The following is a 23,208-nucleotide window of genomic DNA, read 5'->3' as shown; positions in this document are numbered from 1 at the left end:
AGGGAAACAGTCGTGTTTACTGGTTTATTATAAAGGATACAGATGAACAGCTAGATGAAGAGGTACATAGGGCAAGGTATGGGGGGATGGGAGGAGGAGCTTCCATAACGTCCGTGGGCGAACCGCCCTCCCAACTTCCCAGCATCTCCACGTGCTCAGCCACCTAGAAGCTCATCAAATCTTGTTGTTCAAGAGTTTTTAATAGAGCTTAATCTGCATGCCCCCAACTCCTTTCCCAGAGGTCTTTGGGTGGAGCTAAAAGTTTAATTTCCCTCATCACTTGGTCTTTCTGGTGACCAGCCCCATTCTGAGTCTTTGTAAGGGCCCTACCCTAAGTCACCTCATCGGCATAAACTTAACAGCGATTAAAAGGGTCTCATTATACATAAGAGGATACTCTTATCCCTTGGGAAATTCCAAGGGGTTTAGGAGCTCTATGCCAGAAACAAGGGATAAATACCAATATATTTCTTATTATATAACAACGGAAAAGCCTATTGTCCAGTCATCGTATACCTAATTAGTATATAAATTAAGAGCAGTGGGAGATAGATAAAAAGTTCTCAACCAGAAAACACTTTCCTATCTTAATCTGACAAAAGGGTGATATCAGGGGGCATTTGTTGCAGAGAATAAAGTATACTTCAGCTTTTCTCATCTTCCCCAAAGAGATCGTCATCTACTCTTAATGCCTAACAGTATTTAGTATTTAGTATTATTCCCACTGGACAGCTCCTAAGCATTAAGATGGGGTGACCCAGAGCTACTTACATCTCACAGTGGCTTCAGTCCATGAAGCATGCATAATATGGCAACTTACTTAGAAAACATTTTTGTCACTTGTTCGTTCTCCTTTCACCCACTAGATTTTTTTTTTTTTTTTTTTTTTTTTTAAGACGGAATCTTACTCTGTCATGCAGGCTGGAGTGCAATGGCAGGATCTCAGCTCACTGCAACCTCCCCCTCCTGCGTTCAATGACTTTCCTCCCAAGGCTTGGGCTCCCAAAGTGCTGGGATTGCAGGCGTGAGCCACTGTGCCCAGCCAACCAACCAGATTTTTAAACGTGATGCTGGATATGATTCCAGAGTCAGTAAAGGGATAGTAGAAACAATGTTGAGTAAAACTGGAATCAGGAGGCTTAGTTTCTGGCATTCTCTTAATCTGATGTGCTCCAGTGATAAAGATCTAGTGACTCAATTTCCCTGGGCCCTATGTTTTTTATCTGTAAAAGGATAATAACTGTTTTAAGATAGTGAACATGAAAAGCATTTTTTTTTAATAAGAGACAGAGTCTCACTCACTCCGTTACCCAGGCTGGAATGCAGTGGCGCTGTCTCTGCTCACGGCAACCTCTGCCTGCTGGGTTCAAGCAATTCTCCTGCCTCAGCCTCATGAGTAGCTGAGACTACAGGCACACACCACCACACTCGGCCAATTTTTTTGAATTTTAGTAGAGATGGGATTTCACCATGTTGTCCAGGCTGGTCTCGAACTCCTGAGCTCAGGTAATCCGCTCGTCTCAGCCTCCCAAAGTGTTGGGATTACAGGCGTGAGCCAATACACCCGGCCTTTTTTTTCTTTTTTTTTTTTTTAAAGGCTGTACTCATATAAGGGCTTGTTAGGCCGCCCACTCCATCATGTTTTGTATGGCATTATGGGATTTCTGATAAAGTGATTCTCTTACCATGAGTCAGATAGTGTACTTTCTTAGGTGATCCTTTCTTGCTGCAACCAGAGAATCAGAGCCAGACACATACTTTATGAATGAGAGAAGAATTAAGTTGTTTGACTAAATCTTCTTGGGCTGTGGTTAAGAATTGGCTGAAGCCATCAAATCAGGCCCCAGAAACCACAATTTATTGGACTCGATTTTTATTTTAATTTTAATGCTTTCCCATGTCTGGTGTGCTACTAGTCATGTGTATGCTGGTTGACTTGCCTGTTAAATAGTGGAGTTTATTTTATCTGTTTTTTTTTCCCTTTGGTTAGTGGATGGGTAATTGGTTGTTTTTGTTAAATGTATGTGTAGGAAATACCTGTAAAATTTTATACTTAGTAATATTAATAGTTATGTTAGCTACATGAAAGGTCAATTTCTAATGAAGATTCTTCCGGAACCCAAGATTCAGATATTTAGGACTCTGGGCTGGATGCAGTGGCTCATACCTATAATCCCAGTATTTTGGGAGACCAAGGTGGGCAGACCATGAGGTCAGGAGATCGAGACCATTCTGGCCAACATGGTGAAACCCCATCTCTACTAAAATATAAAAAATTAGCCAGGCATGGTGGCACGCACCTGTAATCCCAGCTACTCGGGAGGCTGACACAGGGAAATCACTTGAACCAGGAGGCAGAGATCACAGTGAGCCAAGATTGCACCACTGAACTCCAGGCTGGGCAACAGAGCGAGATTCTGTCTCAAAAAAAAAAAAAAAAAAAAAAAAAAAGCAAAGCAAATAAACACACACAAAAAAAGACTCCACATCTCACATGCCCTTCACTTGATCTTTGCATGTTACTTGTGAAATGCTAGGAGAATTGTCAATATCCCAGTAGCCTTCTCTTAATGCTATATGTTTATTAAGTTGTCTTAGTCAGAACTTAACACAGTACTCCAGATGTAGCTTATTAATTCAATAATAATGATAGTAATAATACATACATACTTATAACAGAGCTTAAGGATGGTAGGCACTTTTCTAAATATTTTAGTTTCACTAACTTTCAAAATCATATTTTGAAAATAAGCTAATTATGTTTAAAATAATACACCCTCAATATAGAAAAAGAGAAAAACTTGGCAAAGGATAAACCAACTTAATTCACTAAATCCCTCATCCATCTTTTATTTCTGCTTGAGTTTTATATTAGCAAATGCTTTTTAGTGAATCTACAAGTATCTTATCTTTCTTGTTGAAGGAACATTTCTTTTTATACTTCTAAATTGAAATGGAATATGCAGTTTACTTTTTCAAATATTTGAGGGAAGGCCTGTCTCAATTTGACTATGAATCGTAATCAGCTACACAGATTAGAGCAGCCTTTTCCAAATTGTGTTCTATGCTAAGATTTGGCAGGGGAGGGGGGGATTTTAAAAGACTGCTTGGCTCGGTATGGGGGCTCATGCCTCTAATCCCAGCACTTTGGGAGGCTAAGGAGGGAGGATGTCTTGAGCCCAGTAGTTGGAGACCAGTCTGGGTAACATAACAAGACCCTGAAAAAAAAAAAAAAAAAGAAAGAAATCTAAGCATGGTGGCACATGCCTGTAGTCCCAGCTACTTGGGAGGCTGAGATGGGAGGACTGCCTGAGTACAGGAGGTCAAGGCTTCAGTGAGCCATGATGATGGCGCCATTGCACTTCAGCCTGAGTGACAGTGAGACCTTGTCAAATAAATTCTTTAAAGGCTTTTTTATTGCTGCAAAAACCAAAAAAAATAGTAGCTTGTGAAAATATCCATTTATTATCTCATGGTTTCTATGGGGAAAGAGTCTGGCGAGAAAGTAACTGTGTCCTTGGCTCCAGGATCTCTCACAGGTTTCAGTCAAGTTGTTGACCAGGGCTGAGGTCTCTTCTATGGCTTGACTGGGAAGGATCTACCTCCAAGTTAGAGAGCAGAATTCAGTTCCTAAAAAGTTGTTGGAATATGGTCTTTCAGTTCCTAGTTCATTGTTGGCTGGAGGACGCCCTCAGTTCTTTGCCATGTGATCCTCTTCAGTATAGCCACTTGCATCATTCAGTATTGCCAGCAGAGAAGACAATAGACTGAGTCTATTAGTGAGACAGAAGTTGCAATTTTATGTAACATAGTCACAGAAATGCCATCTTATCACAATATTCTACTGCTTAGAAGTAAGTTCCAGATTCCACTCACACTTGTGGGAAGCAGATTACACAGGGGTATGAATGTCGTGAGGCAGTGATCATTGCAGCCCTTCGTAAAGTCTCTGTGCAGAAGGAAGTTGGGGAGTGGGATGGGGAGGGAGAGAATTGTATTCAGTTAAGGCTAAAAACTGCTGCATATTATATTACTACTTAGGACATTAATAAGGCCTGTTTATACATTAAAAGTTATGAGAGGTCCTCTTATATTTTATGTAACCCAGTACTTCCCCAGAACTTTCAATGCAACAAAATTTGAGAAATAGTAAATTGTAGAAAAACGTATTTCTCTAATCAACTAAAAGATGTGATACCAAAACAGGGAGATTATGGATATATTCTTGGGATCCAAAAATTCCATATTTATGAATTTTGATCACAATTTTTAAAAGTTAAGAGAAGCAATTAGGGGTTATCTAAGGGACCAACTTCTAGCCAAGTGCTGTCATGGGATTCCATGGTTCAATGGACACAGTTATGGTCATATTGACACCAATTCATAATACTTCAATGGTTAGAGACTAGAAATAAATGAAATACAATGAACTTATAAATAATGTATTAGGACCAGATGAAAGCTAATGTGGTTTGGCTGTGTCCCCACCCAAATCTCGCCTTGAACTGTAATAGTCCCATGTGTCAAGGGCAGGGCCAGGTGGAGATAATTAAATTATAGGGGCGGTTTGTTCTCCTGGTAGTATATAAGTCTCACAAGATCTGATGGTTTTATAAATGGGAGTTCCCCTGCACAACTCTCTTGACTGCCACCATGTAAGACATGCCTTTCTCCTTCTTTGCCTTCTGCCATGATTGTGAGGCCTCCCCAGATGTGGAACTGGGAGTCCATTAAAACTCTTTTTCTTTATAATTACCCGGTGTTGGGTATGTCTTTATTAGAAACATGAAAATGGACTGATGCAAAGGCCAAAATTAATCATGGTACACTAAGATTGTGTAGCAGTTTAAATAGAGAAAAGTTGTGGTAGAATAGTAATTACACACCAACAGTACTATAAGGAACCCTGACTCAAAAGAAAGCAGACTAGATCAGTGAGTAGAATATTCATATGGAAAGTAGCTTTTTATTTTCAGAAAAATAACATTAACCATTTTATTTGTTAATTGGAATTTAGTTTGTTTTATGCTTTTATTTAGTCTTATAAATTAGTTTTGGTACTATATGAAACTATTAAATAATGGATTGATAGTTTTATGATTGCATATACAGAAGTAAAATTAGAGTAAAGATAATTTTCCACCACTGAAACTCCTTAGGAAACTTCTGCTTTAACAGATAACCGAACATTACTCTAGATTGAGAAACACTGCCACATTCTTTTAATATTCCATTAATCATGAGCTGTGGTGAGTCTTTTATCCTAGCTAGACTAATAAACATTTAGAGAGTGTTCTTCCCTAGCTGACTAATCTGTTTGATAGAGAGAAAGTAGACATCAATTTCAATTGTCTCTTCTTTCTTCAAAAGGGGTGTTTTAGGCCAATGTGTTGGTGACTTTTGCTAGTCCTAGGGTGGCAGGGGGTTGTGTCTTCCCCGCCCCTGCTGTTCTTACGTTGAGCAGCTGCTATGGACAAGCACACATCAGGCCCCTTAGGAGTATTATAAAGGGTAGGAAGCAGTGTTTTCTTTTCTGTTCGATTTTCTGGTTCAGGATGTTTGCACTATGCTACATCAGAAGATTTCCTCTCTGTCAGAGGCTTTGTCCTTCAATCCTACTCTTTTGAGAAAAAGATTCTGTCAGGTCTTGATTTTGTAATTTCACAACCTAAAATGTGTCCCAAAAGTGTCACCCTCTGAAGAGCCTATATGGGGTGAATTTTATAAAGTTGTGGTCTCTCTTTGTGAAGAGAGTAAGTGCCTGAAAGAAGCCATCCTACATGGAAATAGAAATGTGAAGATTTTGCCTGTAGAGAACAGAGAAAAATACTCCAAAAGCAAGACATCCTAGGGTCAGTTACATGGTGGGAAGAAGACTGAGGAGGAGTCAAGTGACTTGGGTGTGACTACCTGAATTACCTGGTGAAGGTATTTCTCTAGACACCAGTGAAACTGAGGTGTGCATGTCATGTCTGGGGGCCCAAACATGCAATCTGTGGTGTTGTGACAGAGGTATGAATGAACGGCTATGAAGAAGGGTGGGTTTTCTCAGAAGAGAGTCCTATGAGATGCCCAGTCGACTTTTCAGGATCAGCATTAGAAACAAATGCAAAAATAGTTCTGTCTCTCCCAAAATAATGTACAAATGTCATATTATTATGATATTATGAGGAAACCTGATAGTCAGACATCTCTCTTTCTTCTGAATCTATACTGTGTTTATCAAGCTTTCTAATTTGGAAAGTGTCTTTGCATTTCTAAATATCCATGAAGAAACTGACTCACTCGAACTGAACACTGAAAGCTGTTTTGTGTTCTGTGCTTCCTTTTTGGGGACAGAGGTAACAGGGAAGACACTGTGTTCTATCCTTTCAGGTGGTCCTCTGCTGTATGAGAACATCACATTCGTCTACAACTCGGAGCAGCTGAATGGGACTCAGCGGGTTCTCCTGGATAACGTCCTGTCGGAAGAACAGTGCCAGGAGCTCTACAGCGTGGCCACTGTGAGGACGGGGAACAGGAGGGGAGCTAACTGCACGGGCCTACCAAGAAGCTGGAACTGCTTTAGTCCTGGTCTCATCTGGAGCCAGGAAACAAGACCTGAGATAGTGCTTTCTTTAGGAGAAAGACATAAATTATTTCTGAGGAACTTTCACAACCTTTGGGTTGGGATTATTTTAGTTTTCCCAGGTACTGGCATATTTTCTAGACCAACAGCTATCTAGCAAGGTCCCTGCCTATCATATAAAGTTGCTGGAGAAGTCCTTTTATTTTAATTAATAATTAACCAATATATCAATAATTTACATTCTTTTCATTTCCATAAAAAGTGATAGTATTTGATAGTAAAAATATAGAATGAAGATTAAATAAAGATATCTCTTTTAATTAAAAGAAATAATATACCAGCATCCTGGAATAAAATGGGAATGATTCTTAATGTTGACTACAGTTCTCAGCATTCTGGCAGCCAAAGCAGAAAAAGAGACCCAATGAAATCAGCTCAACTCGTATTTTTCCTATACACACATGGTTATCATTGATGAAGTATCTTCTTATATTTGCTTCCAGGGAATCATGATTGTTGGTGATGGATACAGAGGAAAAACTTCACCCCACACGCCCAATGAAAAGTTTGAAGGTGCAACTGTCCTGAAGGCACTCAAAGTAAAGTCTTAACTTCTTTTGAGTTCCTTAGTGCCAGCCTAAGACTTCCGTAAGTGGCAGGTATAGGAAAGAAAAACGTTTAGAATATGTGCCTAGGAGGACAGTTAAAGGAAGCAAATGTGAAATGGAAACGTCCTTGTATTTATTTCGTCATTCCTCCATTCAGCCATCAACTTACCAAACTTTACATATCCTGACTAAAAAGATACATTCCCTCTTTTTACAGAGATCATGATCTAACAGTGAAAACATATTCAAACAAGTAATTATTCTCTACCGCGGAAAGGATTGTCAGAGAGGATGGTAGAACATATTATGATAGAAGCAAAGAGGAACCAAAGCTTTTAGCTTTCCATCTGTTACTGGGAAGAGTTTACTCCAGTGGCACAATGTCCTAAATGAAATCCACAGACATGTAGCAGCCTTCCCACTAGTCAAGACAGACATGATAATCCCATATTAGCTCAATGCAATCTAGTGCCTGTTTTTCTTACATCCTCCAATGAAGCCATTTGTTTCTAATGTGCTTTTTTTTTCAGTCTGGTTATGAAGGTCGAGTCCCACTGAAGAGCGCCCGTCTGTTTTATGACATCAGTGAAAAGGCTCGAAAGATTGTAGAATCTTATTTTATGCTGAACTCAACTCTGTATTTTTCCTATACACACATGGTCTGCCGAACAGCCCTGTCTGGTGAGATTCCAATCTGAAATGGTTCCCTTTTACCAGCAATGCAATGGGAAATAAAACAATACAAAACAAAACTCTGTAGCATGATAGTTCATATTTTAGATGAACTCTAGATTTCTAAAACAAAAGGCGCTGAGGAACTCCTATTCTGTTTCTCTCTTTTTCTTCATTTTGGTTTTATTAAGACCCAGACCTCATTCTGAACATTTTCCCTTCTAAATCAATTTTCCCTAATTGCTGAAGCCTCACAAAAAAACAAACAAAACAAAACAAACAAACAAACAAACAAAACGCTTTTCTGCTGTAGGTTTTCCATTTTGAGAAATCAGGAACATGGAAATTATAGTCACCATGATGTCTATCAGCATTAAGTGGAAGCATAGAAGATGAAGAGATGATTGAAATAAATGCTCTCAGAAAGACAGAGACCACCTCAGTCCCTGCTCATCCTGATTTCTTCTCTATGTCTTCTGTTTTGCCCCCTGAATAGGGGAGGGCACAGAATAGAATGATGAATAGAATGATGTCACAGGAGTAGACTTTTACACTTGGGAAGTTTTAGCTGAATTAAATCTTTTTTTTTTTTTTTAAATATTTTCATTTCACCCTCATTGTTTTGCTGCCCTGTGTGAAGTACAACCCATGAAATACATGGACTGTTTTCACATATGTTTATATCAGAAAGAACTTTTACAGCTGAAGAGATGGGTGTGACATGCTTAAGATTTCACATCCAGTTCATGCCAAAACCAGACCAGATACTCAACTGCTTGTCCACTGTTCTTTCATCTGTTCTTTCCCGTTGTTCACCTCCCTGCATTTGCAAAGAACACCAGGAATGGGAGAAGACACTCAGATTGTCAGTCACTTTGATGGAAGGTGCCGCACGTCATTCCTCCTTCTTCCCTATTCCCTTTTCTGGCAGGTCAGCAGGATAGAAGAAATGACCTCAGTCATCCCATCCATGCTGACAACTGTCTGTTGGATCCAGAAGCCAATGAATGCTGGAAGGAGCCTCCTGCTTACACATTTAGAGACTACAGGTAAAGCTAGAACCCACTTCAAAACAAAGCTTTTACCTAACAGTTTTCAAAGAATGAAAGCTGGAAAGGTGCTCTGTTTTGCTTGATAACATTTTCATCTCTCTGAGGCAGAAATTCTCAAGTAATCTTCTGATGCAGCTGTCGTCACCAAAGAAGTGACATTATCATCTCACTTTTATCTTAAAGATTATGCACATTTTGCATCCCATTCAACAAAATGTCCATTTTGTTTTAATATAAAAAGTAAATTTTATGTTTTTCAAAAAAAAAAAAAATCCTGTTTCCCCTGGAACATTTTCCTTGTGATATGTGTATTTCAGTCAGAATACAAGGGCATGGAGTCTTGGCACCCATAAGGACTTTATCATGTCACTTATCTGTTATTCACACCCATGGAGAATGATGTCTGCATTTTATAAATAAGACACTCAAAACTCAGGAGAAAAGAATGTCCTAACCTATTGAAAGATATTTCAGTGTGTAAAGAATCAGGAGTTACAGTCAGCGTGTGTTCATTGTTACTACGCTGTGATCATGATTCCAAGACATTGATTAAGCACCCTCTATCTGAAAAGCATGGCTAGGCCACAAGGAACTCTCCAGGCAGTTAAGGAGGAAAAAACAAACAAACAAACAAACAAACATCCTTTAGAGTTACTGTTATATAAGGGAAGAAGAGAGTTGTAAATAAGGTGGACAGGTTCAGAGGGTTAGACTAAATTAAAACTAGTTAGGTTTTCTGGGGAGGAAGTGAAATGTGACACAAGCTTTGAAATATGATAACAATTTTAATGAAGGTGGAATAAGTAAACTTTTCAGAGGCATAAACCAAACTCTATATGATCTTCTGTTTCAACGTTTGGAGGGCCAATTATTTCAATGACTAGTTCAAAGGAAATTTATGAATGGAGGCTGGACAGTATTATCACCAGTCTTCAGTATTCTATGACCATGCTATTGTAAGCATATAATAGTACAGATAGTTTTTTCTTCCTTCTTATAGTGCTCTTCTGTATATGAATGATGACTTTGAAGGAGGAGAATTCATATTCACTGAGATGGATGCTAAGACTGTGACTGTAAGTAAATCTATTCTTACATTCTTATTTAGTATTTTTTTAGCTCAGTATTGCCGTTTTTCTACGTGGACTTCAAGACTGTTGGATTTCAAATACTTCTGAGCTGAAGATTCAGGAGGTTAAGAGAGTCCCAGTAAATATATAGATCATAAACTGTTAGAAGCATCCATAAAAATCTTCTAGTATGTTGTAGAGATGGATAAATTCAAGAACTTTGGGATTAAGCATTTATCATGATCATTTAGCTAGTTAGTGTTAGACTTGGAGCCAAAACCTAGGTCTTCTAATTCTTTGTCAAGTCATCTGATGGAAACGTAAGAACATTAGTTCCAAATCACGCAAGTCTCTATAGAATAAGTCAAATGATTCTACAAGGTGTCTTTCAAGTAACCTGGTTGAAAGTGTTCTACACACTTGGACTGAATATTGGCCTTCAAATATCTAGTTTCCAAAATTATCATATATGTGTGTGTGTATGTACACGTGTGTGTATATACCTATAGGTATACACATATATGTGTGCATAGAAATACATATGATCATGATTGTATGTAATAAACCTATACCTAAACATTGATACACACACACACACACACACACACACACACATATAAATATATGTAAATAAAGAGTAAATCAAAAGTTCAGTTCAACCATCATCTTCCTAAGCAAACCTGTGCCTTTGGAAAACAAGCCTACTTAGTACTTAAAGACTATATATTTAGCATCCTTTGGTCTTTAAGCCAAAGAACATACACAATATTTTACAATTGGGAAAGTAATTAGATTATACTTTATTAGGTATCTCTTTCCACCATACAAAATGTAAATAGTTGGGATGTGTATGTGGTAGACTTCAAAGTTTTGATATCATAGAAGCTATCTCTAAAACTTTTCTTGAATTGTATGCTTTTCCCCTCATAGCTTACATGCTTTTCTTATTAGTGAAACATATATATCATTCATGGCACACATATGTCATTCATGACATAGTACTGTGGTATAAGCAGATAACGTCAAAAAGTATATATCACTGGGTTTAAAGGTGATTCCAATGAGGATTCTGGTTAAAATTATCTAGAAAATTTTTTAATAAAAAAATTTATAACTTTTATAAATAAAATTTAGTTATAACTAAAAAAATTTCATGCAACTTTATGCAATAATGTATGTTAAAAAGGTCATGATGCCTCACTTTTTTGTAAAAAGCTTAAATACTAATATGGGAGTACTTTAATGCTTCATAATCTGATATATTAAGTCAAGACTAACAATCTGGAATTTATAATCCAGAAGTGTTTTTTGTTTTGTTTTTTTTTTTTCCCCCTCTTCTGGGGAAGCTTGTGTGTTGGAAGCATTTGATTTCTGATCTCTGCTAATTCTGAAACAGGTACAAAAATACTGGCACATTGCAGTTTGAGTCAGGTGGTTGAAAAGATTTCTTTGCTTCTCCTCCATCTAGTGGCCATATTTGGAAATGCTCGATGCTTTGCCTATTTCATTAACTGTTGACTGTCGAGTTAACTGGAATTCTGCTTTTTAAAGACGTGAAAGCAGATAATATTCTCCTTTGAGAGTGCCACAATTTTAATTAAAATCTGTAACTATTTTTAAAAACACTGAATCTAACCTCCCCTGAAAAAAGTAAAACCAATTTAAACAATTGTTTTTATGTTATATTATTATACCTTAAGTTCTGGGGTACATGTGCAGATAGTGCAGGTTTGTTACATAGGTATACATGTGCCATGGTGGTGGTTTGCTGCATCCATCACTCCGTCGTCTACATGGTATTTCTCCTAATGCTATCCCTCCCCAATCCCCCCACCTCCGGCTCTTCCTCCCCTAGCCCCCAAACCCCCAGGCCCCAGTGTGTGATGTTCCCTTCCCTGTGTCTGTGTGTTCTCATTGTTCAACATCCGCTTATGAGTGATAAGCAATTTGTTAATTTAAAAGCTCCTATTTGAGAACATTTATTTTTCTCAAATTACTTACACTTCATATTAATGCATACAATGACATTTTAGGGAATAATGTAGATAACTAAAGTTTTAGATAAACCAGCTTTTATCCCTTTCCCACAGGAGGTTTATTCTAGTACCAGCAACAACAACCAAAAAAATTGGTATACTTTTGTTGAGGTTTCCCTTTGACTGTGGAGGAACAAATAGAGCAGAGAGATGACATAGCTCGAGGCCACACAGGAAGTAAAGTCTTCTGAGTCCTTTACTTTGGAAAAATAGGGAAGTCGGGTAATTATTTGAAAGGTGGCTGAAATTTTACTTTTATTAAAGACAATCACAGCACAAATGCTTTTCTAACTTGATCATCAGGTAGACAGAAAGCAAAAGGAATATTTTAAATTATGCTTAGTATGCTTGGAAGATATATGGGTTCTTTTCAATAGAGCATTTATTTGTGAGACTTGGGAATTCAGGGATGTTGGTTTCTTTGTGCAAGTCCAAAAAAGATAAAATTTAATGAGTTCCATTTGTTTCACGAAAAAGTAAATTCAGTATAAATGGGGCTGTGCTACAAAAGTATGTTTATAATCATTTATCTAAACTTCATAACATATTTTTCCTGTAGAAATAATGTCACACATGGAAACAGGTTCACTAAAGCTTGTTTATTCCTCCAAATACCTGACAAGTATCAGATGATGTACTCTATCTGATGAGATTAGAGACCCTTGTGAACCCACACCTATAATCAATTCCAGCTGCCTCATGCAGTTCACGGCTTCTTTTCCTAAACATTCCCGAAGCTATTCATGTTTAACGGTACTTTCAATTCCACAAGAAAGAAAATACTGAATGGTCACCACACTCTTTTTTTAGTCTTATAAAATGTTATCAAGACCTGGTAATCACGCAGAAGCACTGGTAAACGTGTGTTTGAGTGAGTCCTGACCAGCACCAGGGAAGAGGCAGTCCAGAAAACCTGAAACTCCAATGTCCCAAGGCAGTTTAATCAGAAGACTTCTCTATCCTACTTCATAAGTTTTACACTTCATTTACGTTGCTGTTTCTATGTGTAAATGTACAAATTCCTTCTCCAGGAAAACAGAATCTGATAGACACTGAGGATACCACTGACTAGTGAGCCCTCTAGATTTACATCAGAAAATCTGCCTTGATAAAGTTGTTTAGGAAAAGCAGTTCCAGCAAAGACAAATCACTCTTCAGTTAATGTGAATAGGAGAGTAACGAGAAACTGACTGCTGTTTTCTGCTCTTCTTAACACTTGCACACAAATCACATGTACACACACATGAAGACTCCCATAGACACAAATACACACGCACGCACACATAAACACATATGCACCCACCTGGCTCTCTGGCTGTCTGACTCCTCCACCTACCTCTGACTTTTCATGTGTAGTCACACAGTCCGAGAGTACCGATGTTATGTAGCAGTCAAGGACTTTAGGAAATTTTAAAATATTCTTCCTGTAGCTAGCATTAAAAACCAGCAAGCTCATTTTATGCGGAAGGATACCAACAATTTACGGTCACATGTCAACTCAAGTCAATTCAGGAAATAGCTAGTTAGAACCAGCCCGTGTGCTTATCTAGTACAATGCCTGGTGCCACTTTTTTGGTTCTGCTTTACTTTTCTGAGCTATACTGAGGAATGAATGAAGTTTCTGTATTTCCCAAGGAAGAAAAATGGACTCTCCTCACGTGAGACACTTCTTTAAACACAGAAGCAAAGCCTCTACTACTCAGTGGCTTATGGTCACTCAACTTGAAGAGCCAGCTTGTTTGATCTGCCCTTTTTCTGTCACTGCTCCCTTCTCGCTAAACACTGTGGACAGCTCCACCTGAGCAGTGCACAAGCTCGGAAGGACCGTGTCAATCTTAAAAACATTAAAGGCCGTGGTGAACAGGCCACTCCAGTGGGGGTTGGCTTCTCACCACTAGAGATGTTCAAACAATGCCTACATAACCCCTGGGAAAGAAGAGTGTAAAGGAAATGAAACATCATGCAGAAATATGACTTCAGAGTTTTAAAAATGTTTGTGTTATGAAAAGTACGTACACTATAAATGTACAATTTAAAAATTAGAAGGAACATACACTCACGTAACCACTACCTAGATCAATAACAAAACTTTTCCAGCACTGCAAATGTTCTGTTTTTTTGTTTTTTTGTTTTTTTTTAATTCCACAAGTATGGAATGGACATCTACCTCGTATCCAGATGCTTTGATAGTGCTAAGGAAATGAATGATGAGAGAAAAACTTTGCCTTCTTTGAATTTGCAGGCTATCGTCATAGCATGTATTGAACGATTGCTATGTATGTGGACTTTACCACCCATTTTACTCGAAAAAACTTTTTTATTTTCTGAGGTATATATTATTTTGACCTTAACTTTGTTTTACAGCTGAAAAAATTGAGACAGTTTACGTCATTTTCAATCCCAGGATTCCTTTCTTCTTCGGTTCATTCCTGAACTGAAATAATCTCATAGGCCAGAGAGACAGGAGTTGTGGAAATGTTTGCGATACAGCAATTGAAAGTCTAATTTTTGCCTTCTTTCTCAGGCCTCTATAAAACCAAAATGTGGGCGCATGATCAGCTTCTCATCTGGAGGAGAGAACCCTCATGGGGTGAAGGCAGTCACGAAGGGCCAGAGGTGTGCAGTGGCTCTGTGGTTCACCCTGGACCCACTTTATAGAGAATTGGTGAGTTTCTCACCCGTCAAGAAAGCCAATTAGGCTTGCTTCATGAACTGCTTTATCTGAGAAGTCCTTTAAACTGCTTCATCTGAGCAAAAGAAGAGGGGCTATAAAGGCAGTTCTTAATCAGATATGTTCTAATAAGTGAAGCTCTTTGTAGAAATAGCTCCGTCAGTGATAACTGATAGTCACTAACATGTCTTGAGCTTATTAACAGGTTGTAAGGCCAGGCACAGTGGCTCCTGCTTGTAATCCCAGAACTTTGGGAGGCCGAAGTGGGTGGATCACTTGAGGTCAGGAGATCAAGACCAGCCTAACTAACATGCTAAAACCCCATCTCTACTAAAAAGACAAAATTAACTGGGTGTGGTGGCATGCACCTGTAATCCCAGTTACTTGGGAAGCTGAGGCAGGACAATCGCTCAAACCTGGGACTTGTAATTTGCAGTGAGCCAAGATTGCACCATAGCACTTCAGCCTGGGCAACAGAGCAAGACTCTTGTCTCAAAAAACAAACAAACAAACAAAACCAGTGGCATCAAGAAGGAATCACTTTTTATTGGTCACCCAGAAGACTGATTTGTTTCCTTAAAATCGTAACAAACAGTTTTGAATCATATGAAACATATTTAGAAGAGGGTAAGGAAATCTAAAAGATTATTACCATTATTACATTAAATATTTAAATATTATTATTATTTGCAAAGTAGCTGAGGACACTTAGCTAGGAGGAGAGCATGATCTCATCGTTTTGGAAGCTCATGAGTAGATGTCATAGTCTCTACTTCTGCAAAGCTGCAGAGACATGAATTACGACCAATGGCTAGAGGCCCTGGAGGGAAAATTTGGGCTCGACACAGGAATAACTTTCAAATAGTCACCAGAATTTGGCCGCATTGTCTGCTTCGGAAGCGCTGATTGGATGGCTCCAGTCAAAGCCCAGGCAACTGCTTGGCATGGAACACTGAAACGGAATCTGAAACATCGTAGCAGAGGCTGAACTGGCTGACTTCCAAGTCTTCTCCCGCCCCAAGTATTGATGAAGCTATGAAATTCTATTCTTACAGACGGCATTCTATCCAGTTTTCTTTCTTAGGTTCCTAAATTGAATGCAATTTCATCAGAAATTATTTAAAAATAATGCCTTTTTCTCATCTACTTTTCACCATCAAACCCAACTCACAAAGTGTTTGCCCACATCCCCTAAGCCATTCTTTCACATACTTTACAAAATACCTATTATGATCTTTTATTGTACAGAAGACCTGTTATTATCTGCCTGAGAAACTCTGCCAGGTAGGCCCTAGGGGTAGAAGGGTAAACGGAGCAAGGTCTCGGACTACAAGGCGCTCAGACAGATCAATTAGTAAATAGGACGTGAGAAAACAGCAGTATACGTTTTGTAGTGGGGAATCAAGGACGACTTCTGTAAGCTCAGACCTGTAAAAGAAGAGGATAACCAGTTATGGAAAGAATGGCCCTGGCTGGGAGAGGTGGCTTCCACCTATAATCACAACAGTTTGGGAGGCCGAGGCGGGTGGATCACCTGAGGTCAGGAGTTTGAGACCAGCCTGGCCAACATGGTGAAACCCCTGTCTCTACTAAAAATACAAAAATTAGCCAGGCGTGGTGGCAGGAGCCTGTAATCCCAGCTACTTGGGGGGCTGAGGCAGGAGAATCACTTGAACCTAGGAGGTGGAGGTTGCAGTGAGCCGAGATCGTGCCGCTGCACTCCAGCCTCGGCAACAAGAGCAACTCTGTCTCAAAAAAAAAAAAAGAAAGGAAAGAAGGAAAAGAAAAGAAAGAAAAGAGAGAGAGGAAGGAAGGAAGGAAGGAAGGCAGGCAGGCAGGCAGGCAGGCCGGCCAGCTGGCCCGCCCTGACAGAAGGACCAGAGCACAGAGTCCTGAAAACTTCAGAGGGGAATGAACAATTGCATTCCCGGATCATTATTTTATATCTTTGTATTTTCTGTCTCCAAAATGCCAGCATTCCATCAAAGCACCTTTTTAAACAAACAAACAAACAAACAAACTAAGGAACCTACATAAATGGGTAGACAGTGAAGATAAATTATTGAAAAATTGCATCACTTTTAATACTCAGTTCAGCAGACATTCAATTTATTTCATCATTCACAATCCAAACGTACTCTTCCAAGGTATTGTTCTCTCAAAATAAGCTCACACTAAGTTCTCTTTGCTTTTTTTTTTTTCAGACGGAGTCTCATTCTGTCGCCTAGGCTAGAGTGCAGTGATCTCAGCTCACTGTAACCTCCGCCTCCTGAGTTCAGGAGATTCTCCTGCCTCAGGCTCCCGAGTATCTGGGGTTACAGGCTCTGGATTATACGCTCCCACTACCACATCCGGCTAATTTTAGTATTTTTTTGTAGAGACGGTATTTCACCATCTTGGCTAAGCTGGTCTTGAACTCCTAACCTCTTGATCCACCGTCCTCGGCCTCCCAAAGTGCTGGAATTACAGGCGTGAGCCCCCATGCCCCGCCCTCTTTGCTCGTTTCTGATCAGGAAACGTCAAGGCCAATGTCCGTTCCTCTGACGGCGAAGTACGAGAAACTCTTCAGGCGGTAGCGGCATCTAGTGGCCACAATGGGAAACGACGAGAACCTCTTCCGCAACTCAATTAGCCCAGGCTGTGAGTCACGTTCCTGGCTTCACGTGGAAATCATCTGGAGATCTTTACAAACTACTAATATCTGCGTTTCGGGAGTTTTAAAAGCTCTCCAGGTGATTCTAATGTGCAGCAGCAGAGTTTGGGAGTCCCTGGCTTAGACGTCTTTTCTCAGATGGAATCCCTGAGCAGAAAATGCCTACCTATGAGCAAGTCATTAGAGCTGGCAGATTCTCATGCGTATTATGAATTACTTTAAAGGTTCTCAGTTATCAAGGAATACTTAGCAACATTGTCTTAAGGATGCAAGGATGTTTGAAGCTTCATATATATTGGTTCCAGCTCCTGAATTTCTTTCCCTTTATGAGAGACACGATTACGATAATTTCTTGTGCTCAACAGATGTGAAAGCTTTGTATGTGTCAATTTGTTAAGCATAAAGATTGTTTTCCTCAGCTGGGCCTAGCACTTGGGGATGCTGAGGCTGGCAGATTGCCTGAGGTCAGGGGTTCGAGACCAGCCTGGCCAACGTGGCGAAACCCCTTCTTTACTAAAAACATAAAAATTAGCTGAGCATGGTGGTGCATGCCTGTAATCCCAGCTTCTGGGGAAGCTGAGGCAGGAAAATTGCTTGAACCCAGGAGGCGGAAGTTGCTGTGAGCCGAGATCATACCACTGCACTCCAACCTGGGTGACGGAGTAAGACTGTTTCAAAAAAAAAAAAAAAAAAAAAAAAAAAAAAAAAAAAGATTGTTTTCTTCATATTTGTAAAGTAGTAATTGGGCTTTTTATTTAGATGTGGCAGCAATTTAGTTTTCTGTTATTTAGTATATTTGGCCTTTTAGTTGCCTTTTTTTTTAAAAAAAAAAATGTGGAGTCTCACTCTGTTGCCAGGCTGCAGTGTAGTGGCACAATCTCAGCTCACTGCAACCTCTGCCTCCCAGGTTCAAGCAATTTCCCTGCCTCAGCCTCCCCAGTAGCTGGGACTACAGGTGTGCACCATCATGCCCAGCTAATTTTTGTATTTTTAGTAGAAATGGGGTTTCACCATGTTGGCCAGGATGGTCTCAATCTCCTGACCTCATGATCGGCCTGCCTGGGCCTCCCAAAGTGATGGGATTACAGGCATTAGCCACTGAGGCCAGCCGCGCTGTCTTTTTGTCAACGTTTTTCATTACAAGCTCTTGCATGAAAGGGGCTTTGTTTTCAAGTCATAAAATAATTGTTTATTTAACTTACTGTGCCCAGGCACTGTGTTAAAGACTGCCTACACACTAAGATATGATTCCTATTTTCAAGGAGCTTGAAGTCACATTGGAGAGGTAATACAAGGGCCCAACTAATTAAACCACAAGGCAAATGTGGTTTATTAAGAATCCTTATAAGCAAATGCATGGTTTGAGGGACATAAAAAAGCAATCCTCCAAAAAGCCTTCTTTGAGATGACATTTGAAAAAAGCTTTAAAAGATCAGTAAGATTTCTTTAGGGAGAGGCATTTTAGATGGAGAAAGGCTTTATCCTTTATATATTTACTCATCAAAGAAAATAGAACTCTTACCAAATGTCAGTGGCTTTTCAGAGTACTGAAAATACGGCAGTGATCAAGAAGATAAGATGCCCTGCTCTTCTGGAGCTTACATTCTAATGGAAAGAAACAGCGCCCCCCCCAAAAAAAAAAAAATTGAGAGACTTTCAGATAGTGACCGATGACGTGTGGAAAATGGAACAAGATAACCGATTGCAGAGTGAAGGAGTAGGAGCGGCAAAGTGTGAGCCTTCTGCAAACAAGTGGCATGAAACCTGAAAAATGAGACATCCACCAAGGTAAATGTCTGGAAGAGAGAATTCCAGGCAGAGGACAAGCTGCAAAGGCCCAGAGACAGTAAGATGTTTGGAGTCTTCGCCAAGAAACAGTGAAAGCCGGAGCATCTGGAATATGGCAGACAAGCGTAACAGGAGGACATGGAGGAGGCAGGAGCCAGATTCCGCAGGCCGATTAGGAAATGTGAATTTTTTTTTTCAGACTTGCTCTGTCACCCAGGCTGGAGTGCAGTGGCGTGATCTTGGTTCACTGCAACCTCTGCCTCCCAGGTTCAAGTGATTCTCCTGCCTCAGCCTTCCGAGTAGCTGGGACTACAGGTGTGCACCACCATGCCCAGCTAATTTTTGCATTTTCAGTAGAGAGGGGGTTTCACCATGTTGGCCAGGCTGGTCTCAAACTCCTGACCTTGTGATCCTCCTGTCTCGACCTCCCAAAGTGCTGGGATTACAGGCGTGAGCCACGGTGCCCAGCCTGGAAATGTGAATTTTATTGTAACTGGTAGGAAGTCATTGTAGTCCTCCTACTCCAACACACACACACATCTCCTCCTCCAATCCTGGAGAGTTACAGGATACAGAAGATTAGCTAACATATAGGCTTAGACTGGAGTAGTAACAGAAGGTGAAAAGATGTGGAAGGTTTGAGATAAACAATTTGGAGGAAGACCAGCTGGATCTGCTGATGGATTAATATGAGGAATAAAATAAAATGTACATGCTACTGGGGACATCCAGAGAAACACTTATTTCAGAATCAGATTAGGGAATTCTTTTCAAAGTGTTACATTCAGGGAACTTGAGGTAAGTTAAGAAGTTGGACTATAAGGTGAGGAGAGAAGGCAAAATAAGCCTGAAGAAGAGAGCAAGGTATGAAAAAGAAGAAAAAAAGGTATAAGGCAGCTCCTTGTTAGCATAGCAAGAAAAGCAGACCTGAAACTTCAAGCAGTAGGGACCCATTAAAGCAAGTGTCCCCAAACTTTTTACACAGGGGGCCAGTTCACTGTCCCTCAGACCGTTGGAGGGCTGCCACATACTGTGCTCCTCTCACTGACCACCAATGAAAGAGGTGCCCCTTCCTGAAGTGCGGTGAGGGCTGGATAAATGGCCTCGGGGGGGCCGCAGTTTGGGGACGCCTGCATTAAAGAGTTGTAAGGAGGAAGGAGGTATAGTCAGATTTAAGCCAGTAGGATTCATCAGAAGCATGTGAGGGTGAGTAGTGAGTCCGGGAGAGCAATTCGGAGGCTGCAGCAGTAATTAACAGATGACGAGGGCTTACAACAGTGGCTCTCAAGAGCGAGCAGTTGGTCTGGTGCAGTGGCTCACGCCTGTAATCCCAGCACTTCGGGAGGCCGAGGCGAGTGGATCACTGGAGGTTGGGAGTTCAAGAACAAGTCTGGTTAACATGGTGAAACCTCATCTCTACTAAAAATGCCAAAAAGAAAAATTAGCCGGGTGTGGTGGCAGGTGCTTGGAATCTCAGCTACGCGGGAGGCTGAGGCAGGAGAATCGCCTGAACGTGGGAGGGGAGGGTTGCAGTGAGCTGAGATCGCGCCACTGCATTCCAGCTTGGGCAACAAGAGTGAAACTCCGTCTCAAAAACAAACAAACAAAAAAGGCTGGGCGCAGTGGCTCATGCCTGTAATTCCAGCACTTTGGAAGGCCAAGGCAGGCAGATCACGAGGTCAAGAAATCGAGACCATCCTTGTCAACATGGTGAAACCCCATCTCTACAAAAAGTACAAAAATTAGCTGGATGTGGTGGCACAGGCCTGTAGTCCCAGCTACTCGGGAGGCTGAGGCAGGAGAATTTCTTGAACCCGGGAGGCAGAGACTGCAGTGAGCCAAGATCACACCACTGCATTCCAGCCTGGTGACAGAGTGAGACTCTGTCTCAAAAAAAAAAAAAAAAAAAGGAGCAATTTTGCCAGTTAGTGGACCTTGGCAATATCTGGGACTTGATGGGGGAGGTTACTGTTGCCTCCCTGTAGTAGGTAGAGAGGCCAGAGATGTCACTGAGCATCCAGTAATGCACAGGGCAGCCTCCCCCTCCCACCCTGCCAACAATGAATTATCCAGTCTAAAAATGTCAATCAGGCCAACATTGAGAAATCCTGACCTAAACTACGGCAACAATAGTGCATTGAGGAGAAAGAGCAGAGACAGCAGAGAGAACAGAATAGGTGACTCATCACATGCAAGAAACCACGGTCAGGCTTTTAAGGCAAATAGGTGAGCAGTGTTGGTCTCTACTGAGAGAGAGCCTATGTGAAGAGCAGGGCAGGTTCTTGGGGAGAAAATGGTGAATTCAGCTTGAACACTGAACTGAGTTGGAGTTGTCTGTGGGGCCATGACATAGAAAGGGCAGGAAGCGGGTAATTCTTTGCAGGAGAGAAGTCTTAGAAAGTAATTGCTTCGGACCTAGGAATGTCAGGAGAAGTCATCAGTGTGGGGTTGAAGAGGAAATGTTCAGTGCTTAACTGGATTTAGCATCAACCCATGCACAGATTGATGTTAGGAAGTGTTTGGGAAGCGTCTGCTGATGAGACTGATTATTATGCTTGTAACAGAAATGTGTAAATTGCCTTTTTTGCAGGAGCGAATACAGGCTGATGAAGTGATTGCAATCCTGGATGAAGAACAGCAAGGAAAGCATGAACTGAATATCAACCCTAAAGATGAGCTATAAAAATGAGAAAGAATGTTCTATCAAATATTTATTTAAATTGTTAATCTTATGAGAACCTTTTTATTTTTGTACAGAGCCATGGGATAAATTAACAGGTTAATATGAATCATCAGATCTCCCTTCTGTTCCTAAGGATGCTTGTGTTGCATCACTCAATCTATCGATCTATCTTTCTTGTTTTGGGGTTTCTCTCTCTCTCTCTCTCTCTCTCTCTCTCTCTCTCTCTCCTTTGACACATGGTTTTACCATGTTGTCTAGGATGGAGGGCAGTGGCTGTTCACAGGTGTGATCATAGCACACTGCATCCTCAATCAAACTCTTGGGCTCAAGTGATCCTCCAAGCCTCTCAAAGAGCTGGGACCACAGGCACGTGTCATCACGCCCTGCTCTTTTTCGTGTTTTTTTCATCATTTCATCTATCCATCGAAGCCCAGTTCACCTACTCCCCAAACACACACACAATTTGCTGCAAATCCAAAAGGTCAGAGAGAGTAAACTTGTTGGTGAAACTACAGCTGTCATGTGTGCTCCAGTTCTAAAATTAACATGTGCTTAGTCTCTGAAGCCGTTTCTTGCTCTGTGCCTTTCAGCCACATCCTCTTAGAAGCTAATGGCCATGAGCTCTGACTCTCCCAAATGAGCTCCGCTTTGGGTCTGAGGAGCCTGTGACAGAGTCTGCGCTGCCTCAGGTATCTCGGGAGTAATGATCACCTAGGATCCAGGAGATTTCATGGATGATACAGTAATCACTGTATGAGATAGAGGGGCCTCCAGTCTTTCCAGGGCCTTGGTGGAATTTTTGGCTCTGGTGTTTTCACCAGACACTAAACTTACACTGGAAGCTTTGATTGACCCTCCACAGTACTCCACAAAGGACCACCCTCTAAACTGTACATTTTAGAAGGTCATGTAGAGGTTGAAGTAGAATGGCTTTTCACCCCAGTGACTTTGGAAGAAAATCTCAAATACTACCTGGATCCACGCACCATTGCCAGGTTGCCTGGGAGTGGGATCCACTGATGAAAAGAGGTATTTTGTACTTAGTTAAGAAAAATAAACTTCTGTTTGGTTTTCATTGTCATCTGCATATATTTGGGGCCCCCTCCTCATTGCTGCTATCCGGCACACAGACTCATGCCTGTGTCTGATTTGTTTAATAAAGGGAGCCTTATTTTAGTATGTGGCATCTATTTTTCTTCTCCCAAGTTTTTGGTTTATCTTCACAGAATGGTTTTGTGATTAGACAGGGACTTTTGGAACCACCTAGGGGCAACACTGGGACATGACTAACGTGGCTGGCGCAGTGGCCTCAGGAATGGCAGGGGCATCGCTCTTGAAGAACAGAGAGGGTGACAAAACAGGGCATTGATCCAGAGAATGCTTGTTCTGGGTCCCAGTTCTCAAGAA

The 23,208-nt window shown here is 40.7% G+C and overlaps 1 protein-coding gene across 2 annotated transcripts in view; it reads left to right on the top strand.

Moving 5' to 3' along the window:
• Nucleotides 1-22,882, top strand: part of P3H2 (prolyl 3-hydroxylase 2) — a 168,671-nt gene extending 145,789 nt beyond the window's left edge. Inside the window, exons 9-15 of one of the 2 annotated variants that reach the window (XM_039478945.2) lie at nt 6,376-6,503; nt 7,072-7,167; nt 7,707-7,857; nt 8,780-8,897; nt 9,901-9,976; nt 14,531-14,671; nt 21,709-22,882. In XM_039478945.2, coding sequence (XP_039334879.2) covers nt 6,376-6,503; nt 7,072-7,167; nt 7,707-7,857; nt 8,780-8,897; nt 9,901-9,976; nt 14,531-14,671; nt 21,709-21,801 — 803 coding nt within the window. In that variant the 3' untranslated portion in view covers nt 21,802-22,882. The remainder of the gene's footprint in view (nt 1-6,375; nt 6,504-7,071; nt 7,168-7,706; nt 7,858-8,779; nt 8,898-9,900; nt 9,977-14,530; nt 14,672-21,708) is intronic. The other variant, XM_074404700.1, reaches the window with a different exon arrangement.
• The last annotated feature ends 326 nt before the right edge of the window (nt 22,883-23,208 follow it).

Source organism: Saimiri boliviensis, chromosome 8 (assembly GCF_048565385.1).
Source record: "Saimiri boliviensis isolate mSaiBol1 chromosome 8, mSaiBol1.pri, whole genome shotgun sequence".
NCBI lineage: Eukaryota > Metazoa > Chordata > Mammalia > Primates > Cebidae > Saimiri > Saimiri boliviensis.
The sequence above is the reverse complement of the archived record's forward strand: the minus strand, read 5'-3'. Positions and strand labels throughout refer to the sequence as shown.